Raw genomic sequence first — 23,875 nt, 5'->3', positions numbered from 1 at the left:
TGACTTGAAGAGTAATGGAGTAGGGAGTAACAATCCGTTAATTTCTTATATGGTTTGAATGCCAAGGTGTTTCTATTTGAAATGTAGACCACTACATCCAAAAATGGAATTTCTTTTTTGTGATACTGACAAGTAAATTTTAGATGGGAATCCAATGTGTTCACCCATTCTTGGAATGCAATACATGTTGCTTCAGATTTAAAAATTATGAGCAAATCATCAATGTATCTTTTAATCAGAATGATGTCATTTGTAAAGGGGTTAGATTCAGAAAAAAAATGTTTGTTTTCAAAGTCAATCATGTGAACCGGACGGTTTAAACTCAGATCTTGACCTTTCTGTATTCATTTAAACGAACACACTAGCAGTATAACATACAGTAATCATAGAGATACTGTAAGTGTCATCAGTACTCACATTCTTCTGCCCCCTCCTAATTGTCATCTTTAATTATTATCACCTGTGAACCAACTTTTTGTATATAAGTGTGCTCCAAACACAGGATATTTGCTTAGTCAATACATGCTCAAACCAAAAATACTCTGAATACAAGAAATGTAAGTATCTCTTTTTGTGTACATGTATTTTAGAAATTGTATTACTGTATTATTTCAAACAATAATTAGAATTTGATTTGTATTACCAGTGAATATGTAAATGAGTGGCTATCACCAGGCTGAAAATACCCATTCCTGGAGCCATAGCTGCCAAGTTATCCCTTTTTTACAGGGATTTTCCCTTATGCTGAATAGGCTTCCTCGCGAGAAAAGGGAAAACTTGGCAGCTATGCCTGGAGCTCCCTCTTCCTGGAAGCAGCCCTCCTTCTCCTGACAGGTGACTAGGGCCAGGTGGTTCTTTTCCTCTCTTGTGCAACCACAGTAAATCTACTTGCTGTCATTTTAGGTATTTTGTTTACTCCCCATAGTTGTTCGAGATCATTCATCGCCAGTTTTCCCAGTTAACTTCCAAAAAGTACTAGTCTGCCGAGCAGTCTTATTCCCATGGATGATGAGGAGATTAAAAACTGGGTTTTCCTTTAGATCATGGGTTGTGGGTGCTTCTCATGCTGCAAATAGGAGAATTCTGTGGACACTTTCATTGTCGCAAATCACAGCCTGCAGATTATGGTATTTAAGGGGAAATTCTACCGAGAAGGATATGCAAAGTATATGGGGTCAGTTGGCAGGTATTCTTTTTTTAATTCTCCCTGACATGCCAAATGGTACAAAAACAAAACAAAAAACCACTTCCTCCTCTTCCTGTTGATGCTGTGTTGGTGATGTCACTCGCGCTCCGCTAAAACTTTCCAGTGACAATTAATTACAGAATTGTGATGGAATGCATATTTCCTACCTCAGATAAACATCCTGTTGTGGAATATATGTGTGTAGGATCTGAGTATGTAGAAAGCAGAACACAGAACTTGTAAGGAAAACATGCTAGTAAACACGTCTGTATGCTTCCTTCCCAAGCACAAAACACACTCTTAAATCAATAGAGAATAAATATGAAAAAGCTAATAAGGTATTTATCAGATTCTTGGAAATGTATACTAACACTCTGTTGATTCTCAGTTTAATGTTGATTCCCAGAAAAGTCCTACATACACAACACAGTGGGGTGAAGTGAACATGTATGTAGATAAGAAGTAATAGCTTAAAATGTGGCAGAAAAATATCATCTGATCTCTCAGTTGCAAACATTTTTACTTGGAAGGAAGGCCTGAGGATTTCAGTGGAATTTAGAACTTGAAAACATGTAGTAACTTCATCAGAGGTGCTGGTTTTAACACTTGTCCTTTGTGAGATACGTTATAGCTCCCTGTAATTATTTTGTTTCGACCCTCTGCTTCTTGTTACTACATGCTTTATCCTATAGCTGGTCAAGCCCATTTGTAATAAGTTTCCTGTATTAAAAGTTAGGGTTGTGTTTTGCAAAGTCATACTTAGAGTAAATCAATGGACGTGATAAACTTAAGTCTTTGATTTCAGTGGGTCTGCTCTGAGTTTGACTTAATCAGATACAATCCAATATTGTGTGTGTGCCTGTTGCTTTTCTCTTGAGTAGGCATTGCATGCTGAGCCATCAGTCTTTGTTTTGCAGACAGCTAAGCTGCTGAATGCTTTGAAGCAGTTGGCCAAGGTTGAAATTAGGGAACAAAGCGATAAAGTGACATTAGCAGCTTTTCATCTTAATTGATTGTAATAATAATTTTATTACTTACATGTGGCACCTGAGGTCTGCTATAATCCTGATTCTGAGGCAATCCCTGTTGTACTCTCTACATCAGCCTTTCTCAAGCTTGGGTCCCCAAATGTTGTTGGACTGCAACTCCCATCATTCCTAGCTAGCAGAACCAGTGATGATGGGATTTGCAGTTCACCAATATTTGGCAACCCAAAGTTGGGAAGAGCTATTACGTGCTGATCAGGCCCCAACTAGAGCACTATGTCCATTTCTGGGTGCTGTAATTTTAAGGAAGACATTGACAAATTGCAGCATCTCTAGAGGATGGTTACCAAGATGTTGAGGGATAAGAATTGCAATTTATTTGAGGAACAATTGAATGAACTGAGTATATTCAACCTCGAGAAGACTGTGGGGAGTCGTGATAGCTGTCTTCAAATACCTGAAGGGCTATCATGCAGAAGATAGAGCAGTTTTGTTCTTTGTTGCGCTAGAGTACTGTACCAGCAGGCTGGGGAATAGAATCATTTAATGCCATACTTGAAATGTAACTCTTTTTTTGTTAACTTGGCACAATAGGGCATTTTATTCATTAACTGTTATGGATGGATGTGTTCATGAATTCATTACAACTGCTTCTTTTAAGTCAAGGCATCTGGTATTAATCGAAGCCAGAAGCCTTTCCCTTTCCTTCTCTCTCCTCTCCATTTTGCACTTGGGGAACCAGTTCAAGAATTAGCCAATGTAGCTGCAGTTCTGAAAATGGGTTGCATTCAACGTAGTACTAAATAGTGCTTTGCACAAATAGAACAGCTTCTTCTTATTCGATTTCCCCCTCCCCTAACCTTTCAGAGCAGATTTGAGAGAGGATAGCCGGGGATGGTGGATGGAGTGCAGATGTAGTCCCATTACACAATCATAAGTTATTCCACTCTTGCGTTTATTTATTTAGTTGCTTACTGCCCACTGGTTTAAAATATTTCTAGCTTATATACTTACCCCTTTTTTGTTTTATTTCATTGTAAGCATGTCTATAAACATAAATGTGGGTGTGTTCAAAGGTGGGTTGCTTGGTTTAACAGCATTTTGTAGTGTGACTATGCATGCATCTAGCTCAGGGGTCAGCAACCTAACAGCCCATGGGGGTTGTTTAACTGCCCAATGGACCCCTTCCACCCACTCGGGAACCCCCACCGCCTGCTAGGTTGACTCCCGTGTGCCGCACTAAACTGGTGTGGAGCAGAGCGGGGATCACCTTCTGCGACACTGGCTGGCTTCCCATTGGCTGCAGGAAGCTCCTGTAGCCAATGGGAAGCTGCACATACCTCCTTGCTGGAAGGAGCACCGGAAATAGCATTTGCGCATGCGTGCGCACACTCCGGGCCACCGCAGTGTCTGCGGGACCGTGAACCGGCCCAAGCCAAAAAAACTTTGCTGACTCCTGATCTAGCTGATATTATTTGCTTTGTATTCCGGTGGGGATGGGGAAAATATCATACTTAAATAACTTGTTCTTGGAATGTTTGATTAGTCTCCATATGGAATTGGCTGTGCTTTTAGAAGAATATTACATAGGTGTAGTTCATGAAGCGTAACTTGAAAGTGTGCTCCCATTTACGCTCCATCTGCACTCTACTTTTAAAGTAGTATTACTTTATCCCGAGAGTTGCAGCTTGTTAAGGGTGCTGAGAGTTCCTAGGAAACCCCCATTCCTCCCCACAGAACCACATTTCCCGTAGTTCCCTGGGAAGAGGGATTGGCTGTTAAGCCCCTCTGAGAATTGCAGTTCTGGGGTCTCCTAGCAACTCTCAGCACCCTTAACAAACTACACATCCCAGGATTCTTTGAGGCAAGCTATGACATTAACGTGCAGGTGCAGCATTAGACAAAGCAAAGCTGAGGAGTTTAGCAAGTTGAATTATGCTAGACTTATTTGTCTATTATCAACTATTTTGACAGGTAACAGCCCTCCAGGATTTCACCCTGGTAATGGATCCTTTTAACTGAACCTACCAGGGATTGAACCTGGGACTTTTTGTATGTAAATTATCCATAGTCCTTCACCATAGCAAATGGCAACACAGCTTATCCCTCAGCTCCCCGTCAGTGTCCCAGCTCTTCTAATTCTTTCCTGATTTCTCTGATTTCTCTCTCTGGAACACCTGTCTTCTTCAGGGGAGACCGAGTATCACCAATTAATTTTAGCTCTTTAATATCCTTGCTACAGTTTCACCTGTTGGTTCCAGTTTAAGCTGTTTAACAAGTGTGAAAAAGTTTTGCATAAAGTGTAATAATGGGTCTTTTTAGATGGACCTTAGTTCTATTTGTTTGTTTGTTTATTAAAAATTGGCATTTCTAATTTCTTTCTTTTTTTTTTAGAATATTGAAAATCTGTGTACTTTGTTTCATAAACTATTGTCATCAGTATACTTTCTTTCTTTCTTTGCTAGCATGGAGGAGTCTATGTGAAACGAAGTGCCAAATTTAATGAAAGGAAAATGAGGAACAAGTTGCAAGCCCATATAAAGGCTGGAACTCCAGTAAGATTATATACTTCCCATTTGTGTATGAGTGTGTCTTTGTGTGCGTTCTAACTACCATAAGAATGACAAGTGACAAAAATGCTTAGCTCATATGTTGCCCCAGGTGCATGGCCCCTGCTGAACACATGAGTGGCTGGAGTGGGGTGTTTGTTTGTCGGTTTGTCGGTTTATACACCTTGTGCATGCCAAAATGGCTTCCAGCATGAAGGAGTCTGTGTTTGGCTTACACACTTTCTTTTCCTGTGAACGGATGTTTCCCATGTGCTTAGTAGATAGCACTGTACCCTCCCAGAAAACTCTTCCATGTTAGAATATAAAACCTACTTCTGATGTATCAACTTTCTGGAACCTTTGTAACTGAGTGTTCATCATACTCACCAAAGCTAAATTGCATCCCTTTTTGCATGTTGGGATCAGGAAGAAATCAGCAGAATACCTTCCTTCCTTGTCAGCTGAGTGTCATGCAAAGGATAGCACGTTCTCTTTGCTTGCCAATACCTATAGCTGTCACACACCAAACAAGGTTTGCTAGCCAGGGTTGTTGGGTTAATTTGTTCTAGTTGAGAAGGCATCTCGTATTTCTTGGTCTTTGTATTATTTAAAGTTGCAGTACATTCAGTTGCAACTGGTTAGGGATCTCTGGACAGGATATAAAGAGAGAGAGATTTGCTCACTAAACTCTGTTGGTTTACTTTCTCTGACTTGAACCATTTAGTATGTTCTTACACACAATTTTTGTTGCTTCTGCTGCTTATGTTCCTCTGTTAATTTTTCCTTGAAAATTGGGATTCCTTGAATACTGTATCAAGATTGCTCATCTTAACTGAAAACTACTGTCTACTGTTATTGCATATCTTTACAAACATGTCCTCTGTGTTTTATTCATCCCTCTTCTCCCCTCCCCATTGCACACACACACATACTTTGCTATCATACTGTAGCTTAGAGATCATGTTGTGATGCTTCCTTAAAAAAAATTGTGCATATAAATATTTTTTTTTAATTCCACAGATGTATCTTGTGATTTTTCCAGAGGGAACACGGTATAACCCAGAGCTACCCAAAACCATTGCAGATAGTCAATCATATGCTGAAAAGGCAGGTAAGGTGAACTTCAAAGAAGTTTGGGAAGCAGGGAACTTCGAACAGATAACATTCTCTCTTGAGTAGACACAGCCCTACAGTTTAAGGATCACCAAGGAGAAAGGGACATTAGTTGAAAAAGAGTGAGGCTTGACCATAGGTGGGTGCAGAATCTACACGTAAAATATAAAGCATGTGGTCTTAGTGTTTGTTCCTTTTCATTGGTACTGCAGGTAGCATTACTGTTTCAAACAAGGAAACTTTTCACAAGGGGTATGTCCTTTAAGACAAGGGACCCAGGTGGCGCTGTGGGTTAAACCACAGAGTCTAGGGCTTGCTGATCAGAAGGTCGGTGGTTTGAATTCCTGCAATGGGGTGAACTCCCGTTGCTCGGTCCCAGCTCATGCCCACCTAGCAGTTCGAAAGCACACCAAAGTGCAAGTAGATAAATAGGGACCGCTCTGGCGGGAAGGTAAACGGCGTTTCCGTGCGCTGCTCTGGTTCGCCAGAAGCAGCTTTGTCATGACCCGGAAGCTGTCTGCAGACAAACGCTGGCTCCCTCGGCCTATAGAGCGAGATGAGTGCTGCAACCCCAGAGTTGGACACGACTGGGCCTGATGGTCAGGGGCCCCTTTACCTTTTTACCTTTATGTCCTTTAAGAGATTTATTGCAAGCAAAGTGTGCTAATAAATATTGTGCCCACACGCTTCCTCTGGCATGAGCTTTGCAGAGTACGCAATGTCATTGGAAGCCGATTGAAGTTTGAACACTGTCTGTCCTTCTGGACAATGAAGGAAAGAACAGCTTGAAAGCTACAACTAGTGTTTATTGTAGTAAACAGAGTGTTAACAGCACTCTCTCAGCAACTGCCATTAACCAATCCCTCATACTATAGCCACCACAGAAAGAGAGACTCTTTCAGAATCCAGGCATACACGGTACATATAGCTGCTCTGTTACAGTATCTTGCTGATCAGAAGGTCGGTGGTTTGAATTCCTGCAATGGGGTGAACTCCCGTTGCTCGGTCCCAGCTCATGCCCACCTAGCAGTTCGAAAGCACACCAAAGTGCAAGTAGATAAATAGGGACCGCTCTGGCGGGAAGGTAAACGGCGTTTCCGTGCGCTGCTCTGGTTCGCCAGAAGCAGCTTTGTCATGACCCGGAAGCTGTCTGCAGACAAACGCTGGCTCCCTCGGCCTATAGAGCGAGATGAGTGCTGCAACCCCAGAGTTGGACACGACTGGGCCTGATGGTCAGGGGCCCCTTTACCTTTTTACCTTTATGTCCTTTAAGAGATTTATTGCAAGCAAAGTGTGCTAATAAATATTGTGCCCACACGCTTCCTCTGGCATGAGCTTTGCAGAGTACGCAATGTCATTGGAAGCCGATTGAAGTTTGAACGCTGTCTGTCCTTCTGGACAATGAAGGAAAGAACAGCTTGAAAGCTACAACTACCTAGTGTTTATTGTAGTAAACAGAGTGTTAACAGCATGAACACTCTCTCAGCAACTGCCATTAACCAATCCCTCATACTATAACCACCACAGACAGAGAGACTCTCTCAGAACGCAGGCATATACAGTACATATAGCTGCTTTGTTACAGTATAACACTGATTGACTGAGCTCTCTGCCAAGAATATCTCTCATGTCCATGTGCACACATCTATATATTTCAGTCAGCATTTTAAAAATGGCAACTAATCCAAAGGGCAGGATTCACCTAGCAGGACCTTCTAGCAGAAGCCCTGTGCAAGGACTTCCCCTTGTGGAATGGGGCTTCCCCCGGTGGCACCCCCTGAAATTTGCTCAGGAGGAGACTTGTTCCACCTCACAAGCTGAAATTCTTACACAGATGAAACATTTATCATAGCGCAACATTGAATTGCACCCAAAGAACTTAGATTAAACATTTTAAAATGCAATTTGCCAGGCATTTTTGGGTGACCATGCTCCTCTTTAGAAGCTTTAGTACAGTGAATATTTTCACGCTTCTGAATATTGTTAACAGTCTTGGGTGCTTTCATTGAGATTCCTGCATTGCAAAGGCTTAGAATCCCTTCCAATTCTGTGATTCTATGATATATTAATAATATTATTTGCTGCGCTTATTAGTCATTTATTTAATGAAAAGTAAACTCGGATGAATATAGACTGGACCAGCCTTCCCTGTAACAAATTTGTGCACTTTGGTAGTTCAGAAAACAAGGTTCAACTTTCCAGGCAACAAACATCCTACTTGACGTCTTTGTACTCTGAGTACATAAAGGTTTAGCTGCAAGTCTGATAATCATGTATCGGTTTCAAGAATCACCATCTAGTTGGCAAGGCAAGAGGCCAGGCTCTCTTATCTTTTTAATTTTTTGTGTGGTTGTAACATTCAGCCTAACAGTACAAGCTTTGTACTACAGAGCCGTCATTGCTCTTCACTTAGAATTTATTTTCAAGTGGAAAGGAATTGGAGTAACAGTGGCTGGTTATCAGACTTCCTTTCCTAGTCTAAACACAATAAAGCATTCAGAAACTTTTAATTGCTACAGAATTACTGCTGCTAGCATTTTGGCTGGGTTTAGGCTTTGAGAAAATACTAAACATTTCTTTCTTTTTGTCCTGCATTGGATGCTAATTGGCTTCTGCGCTCAAATCAAGGTGCAAATTTGACTTTTTAAAGCCAACTGCATTGCAGCCTGGATACCTTGGGTATCTCATTTTCCCCCTTTATTTCATTTTAAACACACTGTTCAGGATCTGAGTTCTTGCTGCAGTTTCCACTGGCCTTGTTTTAATGATTTAATGACTGGCACTTGTATCGATGTTTGAATTTGTTCTCTTCTTATGTTTTACTTAATGTATTATGTGTTCTTATGTGAGCCACCTTGAATCCACCTTGTGGGAAAGAACCATTTTTAATAAATAGGCAAATCTGGTGGTTCACAAGGCTACATCACAGACAAAATAATATTAGGAATAAATATGAAAATCAAGGTAAAGCTTATTCAAACAGAAGCAAATAAACAACAGAATGTTTTGAGAGCCTCCATTTAGAACACTAGGAATTAAATGCTTAGTTCTCAGCAACATGTTTGGTAATCTTGCCAATTATTACGAAGCCACAGAGCTCTGTTAAAATTCAGGCTTGTGTATAGTCACATGGATACTCAGATCAAAAACATATTTCAGAATGGGAAGTTTCTGAAGTTTGGCTACAATCAGACTTCTCCAAACTCGGCCTGACAGTTAAGTCCCCTCAAAGGCAACTATGGGGTTCGACACTCATCTCACTTTTCAGGCCAAGGGAGCCGGCGTTTGTCCACAGACAGCTTTCCGGGTCATGTGGCCAGCATGACTAAACCACTTCTGGTGCAATGGGACACTGTGACAGAAACCAGAGCGCACGGAAATGCCGTTTACCTTCCTGCAACAGCAGAACCTATTTATCTACTTGCACTGGTGTTCTTTTGAACTGCTAGGTTGGTAGGAGCTGGGACAGAGCAACGGGAGCTCACCCCGTCGCAGGGATTCGAACTGCCGACCTTCCGATCGGCAAGCCCAAGAGGCTCAGTGGTTTAGGCCACAGCAGCACCCGCGTCCCATACAAGTATTATTTAGCAACATGGCAAGACTCAGTATTTAGGCTTGGAGGTGTGTGCGATATCTACTTGTTCCCACCCACCACTCACCCTTCAGAGCAGACCTGGGGGGTTGCAGGGAGGAGAGGAAAGGGAATTCCTATCACACAATTGGACATGGGTTCCTAAAATAATTAGCAGATGCTCATGGTAGTTAGTGCTTACTGCCAAATCAGGCTTATAATTTGACCAGCACTTTGTGACTCATGTCCAGAACAGCAGTCCCATTCTTGCATCATACATCTTGAAGGCCACAAGGGATTCAGATATGTATGTGCTAAAGTTGCAAACCTGTTCTTTTCAAGTGAGGTACACATTTTTCCTTGGTTAAGCTTTGTGAATGTTTTATCGAAAGCTTGGAACAATATTAGCCGAACTGAACGCTTGGTAATAAAAACTATTGCTGTCATAACACTGCGTCCGGGCTGGAACAACATCTCAGCAACACAAACACAGTGGCACTTTTGATACAAAATTCACATGCTAAAAAGCTGTGTTAGGTTTCAAAATATTTGCATAGTCTTGTATTGAATAAGTAAACATTTCTGGAATGGCTGCGATGGACCTGACATCAGTGTTGTCCTTGGTTGTAACAAGTGTTGAAGGAATACAGTTTGGTGGAAGCAGTAAAAAGAGAAAGAGAGAAATATTGTTTGCAGGAAAGTTGGTTAAGAGATGCAGCACATTCCTGTTGGTGTAGAAAATGAACTGTCTTTAACTACTCTGTAAATGGAGGATTTGAAGCAACCCTCTGTATGTAGTAGAATCATTGGAGCACTAAGCTGTAACCGAATATATCATAGTCACAGCCATGTTGTCAGATTCTATTTTTTACACAAAGTAAGGGCAAGATTGAGACCTCCCTATTATTTTAATATTGATTTTGGATGGTGGGATTTTGTTAACAGCAGGATACTGGAATTTCAGTTAATGTTTCCAAAAATAAAAGCAGACTGTCTCTTCTTTAAGGAACTCTTGTCTTGCTTTAGTTCACATTTCAAATTATTTCATTTTCCTCTGGTTGAACAGGTTTTATTTCTCTCAATTGCATAGCGTTGTTTTATGTTTCAATGTTGCACTATAGTTCTAAACATGTTATGTATTCTGCCATGAACTCCATTTTCTAATGAAGATGGCACCTCATATTTTTTTAAAGGAACGTGATTGTGAGATTCATTGTAAGATCCTTTTGTACAAGGACTTGCAACTTACCAAAAGTAAATCTCTTATTATAAATGCATAATAGGAATTTAGATCTTTACGTATTTCTGCTGCATATTAATATGCTTTAAATAATCTGTGAGTAACATATGAACCATAGTTTTGCTTGGAAGCCAAACTTAACCGATAGGGCAAAATCTTTGAGGGCATGTAACTTAATTTAAGATGGAATGAGCCAGCTGATCTATCAGTAAAGCCCACCCAACTATCAGGACTCATCTGGGTTTCTCCTTGGGCTACTCAATTGAACCTGGTTGCGGAAAACTGAAGGAAACAGTTGAATAGCTCAATGTCCAAAGCAGCTCTCTTTGGATGTAAAAGTATTTATGGGTAAGGATTAGGGCAAATCTTGACATTAGGAAGCCCTAACTTGCAGGCTACAATTTATCTAGTGTTCCCCATAGGCTGAAAGTTTATAAAAGGCAGACTTCAAATACTGACCTCTTAAGACTTGAGGAATACATGAACATGTTGTACAAGCTGGGAATGCTATTATTTTCCCATGGCTTTCTAGTGGGGGGAATATTAAGGTCATCATTTTTATCTATGCAGTACGGTGTACCACGGATAGGCGTGCTTGACAGTCTTTGATATTCTTTCACACTTTTCTTTTACCTAGAATTCAATTTGCTTAAGATGCTTGCTCTTGAAATTTGATCTAAGCTGTGGTTTTCATTTTGTTTTTCTATGTGGGTTCTTTTGGTGCTTAGCTAGTGATCCTTGATGAGATCAGTGGTGGCAGGCGGGCTTCCATGAAACAATGACTTGTTTGCCACAACCAATGTTTCCACCTTTGGTATGCAGAACAGTGTTGGATGCATTTACGGTATGTGTGGAATAAGTAGGACACTCTGCGTCTTAGGGTGCTGTTGCTGAGGCCCAGCAGGCCTGGCCGCACCCTCCATGAACTCTGTGACTAACCTGAAACATGTTCCAGAATCCTCTGCAGTGCCCAGCGATTCTGTGGCAAATTGTATTAGGGTTCCTGGGCAAACAGTTCCTTGAGGTAGAAAGTTTTCAGTACACCAGCCTTGTTCACGCATAACTTGAAGCCAAGCCGTGATTTAGTGTGAATGAGGAACTTCCAAGAAATAGATTGTGGTTACTTTGCCCCTCTTTTGGCCAGTATTGCTGCTCCTTTGTCTTGGCATATTGTCTGGATCTGAACTTGTGGTTGGGCTCTCTAAGAGTTCTTAACTGTAGGGCAAACCTTGGTTACAGCTCATGGTTTGTCTTGGGAGAGCTTAAACCATGAGCCCAGCTTCAGACGATGCAGTAAGCCAAACCATGGCATGTCCCAAAGCACAATGACTGGAGGAAGAGCAAAGCTGCTGCAAAATTGGCTTTGGGAGCCCACGTGATTTGGCTTAATGTTATATGCAGACTGGACCCCTAATTTAATGTGACCTGCAGACTAGAGACAAACGGGAGTTAATATGTAACACTATCATTATACTCTGGAGCAGGCAACTTCGGCCCTCCAGATGTTTTGGACTACAATTCCCATCTTCCCCGACCACTGGTCCTGTTAGCTAGGGATCATGGGAGTTGTAGGCCAAAACATCTGGAGGGCTGCAGTTTGGGGATGCCTGATCTGGAGGCTTCAGTTCTCCAGGAGAAAAAGCCACTTTTAATACATTTTCAGTATACTTTTTCTCTTGCTTAGGACTTGCTGTGTTAAAACATGTATTGACTCCACGGGTGAAGGCTACTCACGTTGCAATTGATTCAATGAGGACCTACTTAGATGCAGTTTATGACATTACAGTAGCATATGAAGGTACCGTGGACCAGAAAGGACAAAGGAAAGTGGCTCCAGCCATGACAGGTGAGTAGGTGACGGTGAATCAAATTAAGAAATAATGGGGATTCTGTTTCGGACAGCGGGTTGGACCGAATCGTAGCCAACCCTCCGCAAGCCATATTTGACAGGTGGGCGGGGCCTAGTATGCAGGAATGTGGACAAAGCACTCGTGAAAGGTTTGGGCCAATGATGTGTTCTCAACTCTTGTAAAAACCAGCCAGAAGAGGTTGATTGGGTTGGTCTAGAAGTTAAATGCTTCTGTGCCAGCTGCCTTAAAGGAGGCAGTGGTGTAAACCCTAAGAGGACAATCCTGAGATTTGTGACAACTAGTGCCCAGTGGCTAATGTCCCCTTCTTGGGCAAGCAAACTTGAGATGGTTGTGACTGTTCACCTGTGCTTGGGGGGAAACTGATTATCAGGTGTCTGAATCATCTTCATGAGAGGTTTTTAAGCAGAGACTGGGTGGCAACAGATTTCCTGCAATCAGCAAGTGGGTGACCTCTGAGGTTCTCTGACCAGGTATTTTAAATTCACATAGGCTTGTCTGCTCCTAATTTTTAGCTATCTCAAAATGGGTTTTATGAAGATTTCGACTTAATCTTTTGTTGCGATTATTCTCATCCATGGGGATGAAGGACAGTCCAAAATATTCTTGCTCAGGAAAGACTGGTGGGAAGTCACACACTTTCCCTGTTCTGATGTTAATTTTGGTACTTGTCCAACCCATTATTCCTGACTAGAAAGTAATGCCTGGTCCATTTACCTCAAAAGTGGGGGACTTTGGCCCACCAGGTCTTGTTGAATTGCAGCTCCCATCAGCAAACATGGCCAGTGGTAGTTCAGGAACCTTTGAAGGGCCAGCGTTTCCCCACATCTGATTTATCTGAACCATACCCCCTTTTTCCTTGCGGGTGATCATGGGCATCTTTCAATGTGGCAATGATAGCCAGGGTGATCGCAGCATCTACCCCTAACCTTGACAGATTAAGCCCTCTTTAAAGGACTGTGGATATCTGTCACTATCTCCTGGGTCACTTTTCTTGTCTAGAAATACAGTGGTACCTCTACTTACGAATTTAATGTGTTCCGAATGCACTTTTGTAAGTAGAAAAAATTTGTACGTCGAATCCCGTAGGAATGCATTGGGAGAAAAAAATTCGTAAGTCGAAGCAACCCTATCTAAAAATTCGTAAGTAGAAAAAATCCTATCTAAACTGCATCCAAGATGGCGGACGGAGCTCCATTCGTAAGTAGAAACATTTGTAAGTAGAGTTATTCGTAAGTAGAGGTACCACTGTACTAGAAATCATCCCTCTCTCCTATTGCACTCTGCCTTTGGCATACTTGCAAGATCTGACTAGTGTTCATTAATTTTGGGGAAACAGCCCTTTAATCACTGTTTTGGATTAAAACCTACATGTCAGCTCTTGGCCTGTGATGAAATCAGGTGCAGGGACTACCACTATATTTAAGAAGATCGCTTCTTTTATCAAAACAAACGGGTGACTTCAGTGATTTTGTGTGTACTCCTAGGCGGGGGGCGTGCGTGATTTTTTCCTGTTTCGAAAAACGTAATGCAGGCATGTCAAACCTGCGGCCCTCCAGATGTTTTGGCCTACAACTCCCATGATCCCTAGCTAGCAGGACCAGTGGTTGGGGAAGATGGGAATTGTAGTCCAAAACATCTGGAGGGCCGCAGGTTTGACATGCCTGACGTAATGCATTTAAGCTTGTTTATATTTTAGTATTCGTCTTTTATTGTATTACACAAAATATAAACCCATTTGACAAGACTCAAACTACTACTTGTTTCTGAGCCTGTTAACCTTTTGGATAGTTTTGTACTTTGCTTCCTTTTTATCCCTCTTTGGAGAATGGATGAAGAACACTGTGTCACAGCCATTATGATTCATTCCCATTCCTCAGTCCCAGTAGTAGAAACATTGTAGTGCTAATGGCTTCGGTGTTCTTGCCATTTAATCTATCTGAAATTATCTTAGTTTTTTCCTCCCGTTTCTCATGATTATGGTACTTCTGCAAGCAAACACAGATGCTCATTGATGTTTCGTTTCTACTCCTTTTATTTCCTACGACTGAAAGCCATCCTAGAAATAGTTCCTTTCAAGTTGGTTGTGCTTTTGTTCCCATGAGAATTTGCCTAACACATTCTAATCAGTTTCTGATTCACAGCAAGAAAGTTGCCCCTAATCAAAAGCTTGAGGGTAATGTATGGTTCTTAATTATGTTGCTTCTTGCGGAGGGAGAGTTTTGTTTTATTCCTCCTTCCAAGAATAGCCTTTTGGCAACTTTGGAAGAATTAAGCAACCCATCAAATGCTGGCATTTCAAGCCAATATTCCTGAAGTTGGATGTAATTTGTACTTAATGAATTGTTGCAATGGGGTTTGGTTTTTTTAGCTTAATTACATAAGCCTTTGGGGAGTTGAGCCGATGTGAAATTAAGGGTCATGGGACTACGCAACCTTTAGTGGCTCTTATGATAGAATCCAGCTGTTCCTCCGCAAAAACAGGAATGCCATAAATTGTTCTTATCCACTGGTAAGCCAAAGTAGTTACAGTGACATTGTGTCTTTCGGGGGGGGGGGGGGAATGGATTAGTCTTGCTAAGATGAACTACATACAATTAAAATAGTTCCTTGGTCAACTGGATATAATCAAGAGTTTTGTTCTCGCAACTGCATTGACCATTTGTTTTTGTTTTAAAAAAATTAGAATGGTATTAAGGCTAAGGGTAACATAGTATACAGAAGTGAGAGTGGCAGTTTCTCCCATAGTAGTTTCCACACTTTGGAAGAAAAGCTGGAGGACTGCCATGAGGCAATTTTGATTTTATGTTGCGCCTTCCTTTTTGCTTTATCCCAGGCATCCCCAAACTGCAGCCCTCCAGATTTTTTGGCCTACAACTCCCATGATCCCTAGCTAACAGGACCAGTGGTCAGGGATGATGGGAATTGTAGTCCAAAACATCTGGAGGGCCGAAGTTTGGGGATGCCTGCCTTAAGGCATAGGCAAACTCAGCCCTCCAGATGTTTTGGGACTACAACTCCCATCATCCCTAGCTAACAGGACCAGTGGTCAGGGATGATGGGAATTGTAGTCCAAAACATCTGGAGGCCCGAAATTTGGGGGTGCCTGCTTTATCCCATGAGTACAGCGCTGACACGGTTGAAACGGCAACCCAAGATATAATGAATTTCAAGGACTTGCAGGGCAAATTGGCACTTGGATGGCGAAGAGCTAAATGAGATTGCTTTGCACTGCTTTGCACCTGCCCGGGACCCTAAAATAACCTCAGCTAGGGCAAAGGCAACATGCAACTCTTGTAATGCTAGATGCTCCTGACCTACCAGTGTGTGGCAGAAGTATGGAGAGGCGCATACCTCGAATACCCCTTTTGAAGGGTGCGAGATAAAAGGAAAAAAGGGAAGGAATGCAGAAGTCCCCAGTGTCCACGTTTCTTCCATGTTACGTTCTAAACAAAATCAGGAGGATACAAATTAGGATTTATTTTGTTCCTGCAGAACGGTATTTTGTGATAAATGGATATCCAAAACACACAAACCACCAATAAAAGTAAAACTAAGGTCACGGCTTAAAATCCTTTCAGCTGTGCCCAGTACTCTTGGTATCAGAATCCACTTAACGATACATACCATGGTTCTCGTGTTCCATTTTCTGCATTCCTGAATTTCATTGAGACTTAAAAGTCACCTTCTCGTTCCTGCTGGCTCTGAACTTCAGCCCTGTGGAATTGTTCGGGATTCTCTCCTCCCTTCCCTGCCGCCCCTAAATACTACTTCATACTGTGATTCTCAACATCAGATGGATTCCGTAACTTTCGTATGTCCACCTGAAGTTGTATTTTTAGTTTGTGTGTGTGTTGATTTTCACATCTCCTGTACTGAACTGTAAGCCATTAGGCACCTGGTTGGCCACTGTGGGAACAAAATATTAGACTTGATGGGCCTTTGGTATGATCCAGAAGGACTCTTCCTATGTTCCTAACAGTTTCATATATTTGCGCAAGTTTTAGAAGAAGGTGGTGATTTTGACTGCAACAGCCAAAGAAAGAAAGAAAGAAAGAAAGAAAGAAAGAAAGAAAGAAAGAAAGAAAGAAAGAAAGAAATTGTATGCGTCCACTTCAGTGGCACTTATGAAAGTAACACTCCTAACCCTCTATGTTTTAGATTGGAAACGTATTTTAAAAGGAAAAAAAATACATTTCATACATTATTTAAGGTTTTTGTAGACATTAATGTCTCTGAACACGGATGGAGACAGTGGTGTTATACTCTGCCTTGTGAGAGTACTTACCTTGAAAAACAACCTGAAAATTATTATTTTTCTAAAAAAATAAAAATTATAAAACAAATTGTGATCTTGTTACTCAAAGTTCCGACCTTGAAGTAATTTTCAAAAGCCTGTTTCTTTTAAAGAATGCCGAATAACACTGCACAATTACTGGACTTGGCTTTAATTTTACTGAACGACAGTAGAGTTGCGCATGATGGGACAAGGGTATTCATGACGCTCTTTTGGGGTTTTTTTAGACTTCCTTTGTAAGGAGTGTCCAAGAATCCATATTTATGTTGACCGCATTGCACTCAAAGATATTCCTGAAGAACGGATGTATATGAGAAGATGGCTTCACGAACGTTTTGAAATCAAAGATAAGTAAGTAAACACAGTGATGTGACGCTGCTTCTGGAGCAGCATTAATATGGCTTGAAAGTTCCACAGAACTCAACAAAATCTTAACTGGTTGTTGCATACCATCGATGAAGGGTTGGATCCAGATTTTGCCTTCCATGGTTGGAAAGGCACCTTCCGGAAAGCTTCTGATCCACCAAAGGGGTGCTGCCAGTGGAGAAGGTAGCAACATCTTTTGCCTGTTCTCTCTCTCTCCTTCTAGCACCACCTATGACGCTCTTCTGAAAGGTTGGAGAACCTTCCAGCATGAGAAAGAGATGGTGCTCTATGCTACGGGAGGAGTAGGGAAAGTAGGCTTTGCCTTCGTTCAGGGGGTACTTCTGCTGGTGGGAACAAAGTTTGGATCCGGTCTACAAGGTTTCCTGCAGACCTTTTGCTTGTATTTTAGAAATGTATGGATGTCTACAAGTTAATATAGCCAGTGTGTGCAAGTGGTTGGATTTGGATATGGGAAGCAGAGCTTCAAATCTTGGTTCATATAGTAACCTTATTAGTGGCTGTGAGTCAGCTCACCTTCTCTCAGGTTAAATTTACTTCCATGGGTGTTTCCGAGTATAAAATTCTTAAGCACCAAAAACTACAAAGCACAGAGTTTTTTAGAGCATGCATTTTAGGACAGAGATAAACTGATGAGTAGTGAAGTATCTTTGCTTGCTACGCCAGGGTGGATTTATGTCCCCATTTGCTACATAGCCTACCTGGGCAAATCCAGGCTGTTCTCCTCAATTGAGTCTATTTTGCAGGGTGGATTTGATTTAAATCAAACTGATTTAAATCACTAGTCAGTAAGGCTTGATTTAAATCATACTGTAGTTTTCTACATAAGGACTAATTCTTGCTGGTATAACTTTAATATGCAAGTAGATGAAGATTTTTAGAATAACAACTTTTCATATTAGTTTTTTATCCCCAGTTTAATAGGTTAATCTTTCATATTTGGACAACTTTACTGTTGTACTTAGGAAGGAGAAAAATAATCATTACCTTAATAATAACAATTTAAATAGATTTATTCAACTGAAACAATAACATTACAGCATATGTTATTTGCTTAAACAAACATCCATGTTTGTTAACTAATTTGGCTAAACAAAAACAAAATATATATATTTTAAGAAACTTAGACTGTCAGACCAGCCTACACATGAAAAACTTAAATACTGTCCACTCCAAACAATCAGAAAAATATTGTTTCTATTCTATTCACTGAACTTCTTGAAACTTAGCACTGAAGGGGTTGTTTCTGTATTCATAGGTTTGTAGAACAATATAATTAAGGTCTTTTTCTCAACTCTGTTCATGTTATAACATTTTTGCTGTGAAGAAGAGACATGTGATCTCTGTTGAGTCAAATTCAGTTTTGAGAACTGCAAAAGTAAACCAAGCATCTGTGATAATATCTTGTAGGCAGAGAAACTGCCCAATAATCTTACAAAAACCTCTGGAGGAGCATGACATTGTGAATGGATTAATGGAATTTATTTACCAAAAAAACAAACATATACAACCTTATTCTACATAATTAAAAAACTAATCTTTATTTCATGATGGAATAACCTTTGGATGGTAATATATTTTCCTCAAAAAGCATTTTATTTTAAATTAAAAAAATCCGATTTTTTTATTTTTTAAAAAAAATTGTTGATTTTTATCCACCCTGCTATTTTGCCCACTTGGGAGAACAAAAGTGTCCAATTCACATAATGAAGTTTGTGGCAGTGCAACAGCTACCTCTCCCCATTACTATTTGCACATGATAACTTGCGTGAAATTTGTGTTCATCACCAAACTATGATAAGCATGTTACCTTTTTAAAAAAAATCTTTTCTTTTCTCCTAGGTTGCTCATAGAATTTTATGATGCAAAAGATTCTAAAAGAAGGAACAGGTTCCCTGGGAAATGTGTCCGTTCCAAACTAAGTCTCAAGAAAACTCTGCCATCTTTTCTGTTTTTAAGTGGGCTGACTGTTACTATGCTGCTGACGGAATCTGGACGAAAACTCTATGTGAAAACATGGATCTATGGAACTTTGCTTGGCTGTCTGTGGGTCAGCGTTAAAGCGTAAGGTTCTGCACCTACAGCCGGTGACATTATTCTCCTGTCTTGCACATCACATCAAACTCTTTCCTGAATTTATAAAATGTAAATAAAGCCTTATTAATGGAACATTGGATGAATTCAGACTTGTGACCTAAATCTGCCATGGTCAGCGTGGAGAACATGTATATGTAATTATGCTCCTGATTCCCCCCCCCAAAGAAAAAGCAGCATAGAGCTAGAATTATAATGCATTTTCCCTCTATGGGTGGATATCTATCTGCACATGATTTAATAGAACATGTGATTATAGATAAACAGCTGAATTGGACCTCTGAATGTATTTACTGATATTACTTTAGGTTTATATATTTATTCCTGACCCATGTTCTTTAGTTCACTATGGAAATTATCACAGCTGCATCACAAACTAAAAACCAAAGCTAATATCTACCAACACATTTGTTTCCTTTTTCCCCTTTTTTAAATTGAGTTTCTCAAATTTACAAAGCAATTGGTAGAACATGAAAAGCTATTTTAAAAAATATATGGGTAAAAACTCTTCATGTGGAAATTACTTTAACATATGCATGATTTAATTATATGACTAGATGGCTTAGTTTTTGTTTGCAACATGTTTAATTTTCTTCTCGAAGAGGCTTGTGTTCTTGATTTAAAACACCCTGTGTTGGTGCATAAATGATTTTATATATACAGTATGTTCAACTAGTAAGTCGATAATTGAGGCTGTCTTGGTTGTAACCTACCTAGATTCGCAAAGAGCATATTGGTACATTTCAGCTACACAATTAGTTTAAGTCATAATACGTGTGCCATAAACAGGAGTGCACATTGCAGTTTCCTATTACCACAGGAGCACTTCACACGGGGTGTTTTGTCCACAAAGAAAATGATCGCTTTTATAAGGAGAAACCATATAGTGTTACTTGTGACTATTTTGCTGTGAATACACCAGTCGGGAAACAAGTGTTGGTAAAACATTGACTTGTGTGAAGTGGTCCTGAGCCATATGGAACCAAATGAATGCGCCATGCTATGATTGATGCTGCTGTGCAGCTTGGAGTATATTTTATGGTAACAAGGAACATCAATGTGTTCTTGCCAAAATGTAGACTATGTGCCTTTTTAATCTGCTGATCTTCAATTTAACCTAATACTTCACAGCCTGGTCCTTTAACACTGTAATTTTGGGGTATTTCCAAAGCTTTTCACAGTTGGTGTGCACTTGAACTTGAAGTATGCAGTTTTGCACTGTAGAATAATAGTGAGAGATGCATATTCTATTAGTATTTAATCCACTCACCAATGTGTTTTGTAAGAACCAGTGGTTCTTGTTGCTATTTGGTGATATATTGGGAAAGTATTTCCTGTTGTCATGGGGCTAATTATTCTGTATCAACTAAGGGAAGGGATTCTATTTCGTATCTATTATTTTGTAAAAACAAAACAAAAAATCAAGATTCCACTATCAAAATGGGAAAAGATTAGAGGCTATTTTTATCTTTCCGAATTTTTTTCACAAGAGGTTTCTGTTGGCCTTGGAATTGTTTAAGAGCCAACATGAACTAAAATGCTTGTCTTGGATTTTTTAAAATATTAAATGTGTTTAGCTTCAGGTATGAGTAAGAAACAACTTGTTCTTGTGTGTTCTCCTGAAATTGTATAGTGTACTTCATTTCAGATGTTCATCTACTTTAGGCATCCCCAAACTGCGGCCCTCCATAATGTTTTGGCCTACAACTCCCATGATCCCTACCTAACAGGACCAGTGGTCAGGGATGATGGGAATTGTAGTCCAAAACATCTGGAGGGCCACAGTTTGGGGGTGCCTGATCTACTTCATTATTCTGCCTTCTGGTTACTAGGGCAGACTTGCTGGTTAATGGAATAATCTATGGAAGAACAATGTGTTGGGGTTGTAGCCTCTGAGAAAGGATATGCTATCTATCTCTGTGTCCTAGACCTGCAGAATTGTCTTCCAGTTTTACTGTAAAGCTTATTTTGTTAATGGTTTGCCTATCAAACAGACCAGAAACCTATGGGTATCTTTCAACTCTACAACTAAAACAAGCTGCTTAAATTTAACGAGGCAGAACAATTCTTTGGAAGTTGAACAGAAACATTTTAACTGTTCACAAATTCCAGATTATCTGGGACACAAATCATCTCCTTCAAGAAGCTTTATTTTAAACTTAGTATCTTTGGCAAGTTGATGTAGCTTCCCCCATGATTTGTTTATTTAAAAATTGCTATTAATTTGAGGCATTGGCTGCTATTTCAGAACATAACTAGATATTGACATATAATTTTTTTTAAAAGCAGTATGGCAACCTCCTGCCTGTTACTATTGTTTCTGAACTTTTAGACTTTTAATACCTTACTCTATGTAGGCAGGTCACCACTAACCTTAAATGTAAATTGGGTGAGTGAATATAACTTTATTGGATGCCATGCTGCTACAGCAGTTGAGACACAAGTTTTCACCCGCAGGGTTGTAATTCTGCAAAACCAGAGAAGATGCACACCCTTCAGACCTTCACGCTGAATGGCTCTATTGATGAAGAGGGCCTTTGTAAGAGAACAAAACTAAGGGCAGACAATGTGATTGTCCCTTTGCCTGGCAGGAATGCTAGAACTGAATCGCCTAATTTTGATGGAGCATTTATTTGTGGCAAGGAGTAAGCAAGGCCACATTCCACAGGTAGCCATAGAAACATAAGAGTCACTTCCTCATGGTGCGATCTCAGGCTGCAGAAGTTTTTGTGAATCAAGGGACCATTAGATTGGCAACACTGAGCAGGAGCAAAGTGATTGGGTATGAAAGATGCACATAATTAGCCCCACCCATATGGTGAGTTGACCCTCATGCTTCTCACTAGCGTGGGGTTACACCATGAGGAAGCAAGTCTCACACCTTTGCAGTTTTAAAGGTATGAATACTATTGGCAACTTGGAGTACAGTTGACTTAGTTGCCTGTTCTGCTCTGGATATTCCACTGGATAAATCTTAGTACTTTTGTATTTCACATCTATTTAAAAAAAGAAAAAATGGCTGTGAAAACTTCAGAAGTCACTTTGCCTGAGACCCCTGGTTCGAATCTGCTTAAATTCCTTTGAGTATCACAAAGGCATAATTAGAAAGGGGGTTGTAAATGTGCAATGAAAATAGGCTCCTTTGAAAATGATTTCCCCCCCCCCCTGCCAGCATTACTCGATAATAGTTGTGTTCACCATAATTCATTTTGCTGATTGGTGTTTCTGGTTTGGTCTCAGTTGTTGTGGAAGAGTTTCACTCCGTAAATGGTTTCGAATAACGCACATTTATATGTGCTGGCTGGTAATAAGTTCAAACTGCAAACTGTGTTGCAAAAGCAGTGAGGCAAGAGACAAAAGTACCAAAGAGCGGTTTGGTGATTTTGCATTTGTCGAAAGTCTCTATTTTGAATTGGGGTAATTATGTAGTTCACAGAAATGTTTCTTGCAGCTCACATAAATATTTCTTTGGGAAATGAACTGGCAGCTTCTCTTGTCAGTTTAAATGTGAAATCTCTCTCTCTCATGAAAGGGTTATGATCTGTGCTTATGGAAGAGGTACTGTTTGTTCACATTATGGAAACTTAAAGAGCTGATGCCAGGATTAAATTAAACATACATTCCAGTAGAAACCTCTTTGAAGGATTATTTTATTGATTTTAAATGTGTGTGATCATAAGTAAATATTGAAACTGGAACAAACTTTCACAAATGATTGCTGTGTCTGGCCCATTCTGTCATGTGAAAAGTCAGTCTCAATAGTTACACGGCGTGGTTTTGGTTTTAAAGTGCACTTTAAGTCTTTAACAAACATGCATCTTGCATGGTACGGCTGTGATGTTTCAAGGTATTCAGAATTTCTTCATGGCCACTACATTGGCTCAGCTTTGTTTGGTTTGGGTGTTTTCTTATCAACTGTGTTGGCCTGCACAGTGTTCATCATTATCACAATTGCACACATTCCACAGTTAAAATGTGAAAATTTACATTGTTTTATTCTGGTTCAAAAAGTGGGGCTTTAACAGAGTTTGGGTGCTCTAGAGCAGTGGTTCCCATTTAGGGGTCCGGGGACCCCCGAGGATCCTCAAAACAAACCCAGGGGGTCTGCGGCACCATCCCCTGCCAGGGACTCGCTTAATCTTGTTAAGTGCACAGTGAAAGCCACAACCTCGCTCCAAATAAGTATTGCTTTTAACTAATTAATCTCTTTAAGCCTAGGATGAAACTTGGGCACAGGAGGACTAATTAATACAGTAATAACAAATTACTATTACTACTACTGTTACCAACATTACAAAATTCCAGCTGTTTCCCACTCATTATTCACAAATACTTTATCAATCCCTGACCATGTCTTCACCTATGTCTTGAAGGTGCAGGATCTCTCAGTTAGCAGAACCATATACTGCAAAGTTTTCCTAAAGTGTACCATTTCAGATTACAGGTAGGGAATAGCATGTTTGAATACTCTCATATAAAAAGCCTTCTACATATACAGTATAACACTTACAAGTTAGGGGCACAATTGCTTTTTTTATTATTCGGTTGTAGTGAAGCAATGGAGACAAGTTTTTCCTACTGTCTAGG

The 23,875-nt window shown here is 40.3% G+C and overlaps 1 protein-coding gene across 2 annotated transcripts in view; it reads left to right on the top strand.

Annotated features, from left to right (window-relative positions):
* Positions 1-22,920, top strand: part of AGPAT5 (1-acylglycerol-3-phosphate O-acyltransferase 5) — a 31,797-nt gene extending 8,877 nt beyond the window's left edge. For both annotated transcript variants that reach the window (XM_088665663.1, XM_035109953.3), the window contains exons 5-9: positions 4,638-4,727; positions 5,742-5,832; positions 12,330-12,491; positions 17,038-17,161; positions 19,037-22,920. In XM_088665663.1, the coding sequence (XP_088521789.1) occupies positions 4,638-4,727; positions 5,742-5,832; positions 12,330-12,491; positions 17,038-17,161; positions 19,037-19,262 (693 nt within the window). In that variant the 3' untranslated portion in view covers positions 19,263-22,920. The remainder of the gene's footprint in view (positions 1-4,637; positions 4,728-5,741; positions 5,833-12,329; positions 12,492-17,037; positions 17,162-19,036) is intronic.
* Positions 22,921-23,875: the final 955 nt, after the last annotated feature.

The sequence above is a fragment of the Zootoca vivipara genome, chromosome 3 (assembly GCF_965207765.1).
Source record: "Zootoca vivipara chromosome 3, rZooViv2.hap1.1, whole genome shotgun sequence".
NCBI classification, from domain to species: domain Eukaryota; kingdom Metazoa; phylum Chordata; class Lepidosauria; order Squamata; family Lacertidae; genus Zootoca; species Zootoca vivipara.
Note: the sequence above shows the minus strand (reverse complement) of the source record. Positions and strands in the feature narration are given on the sequence as shown.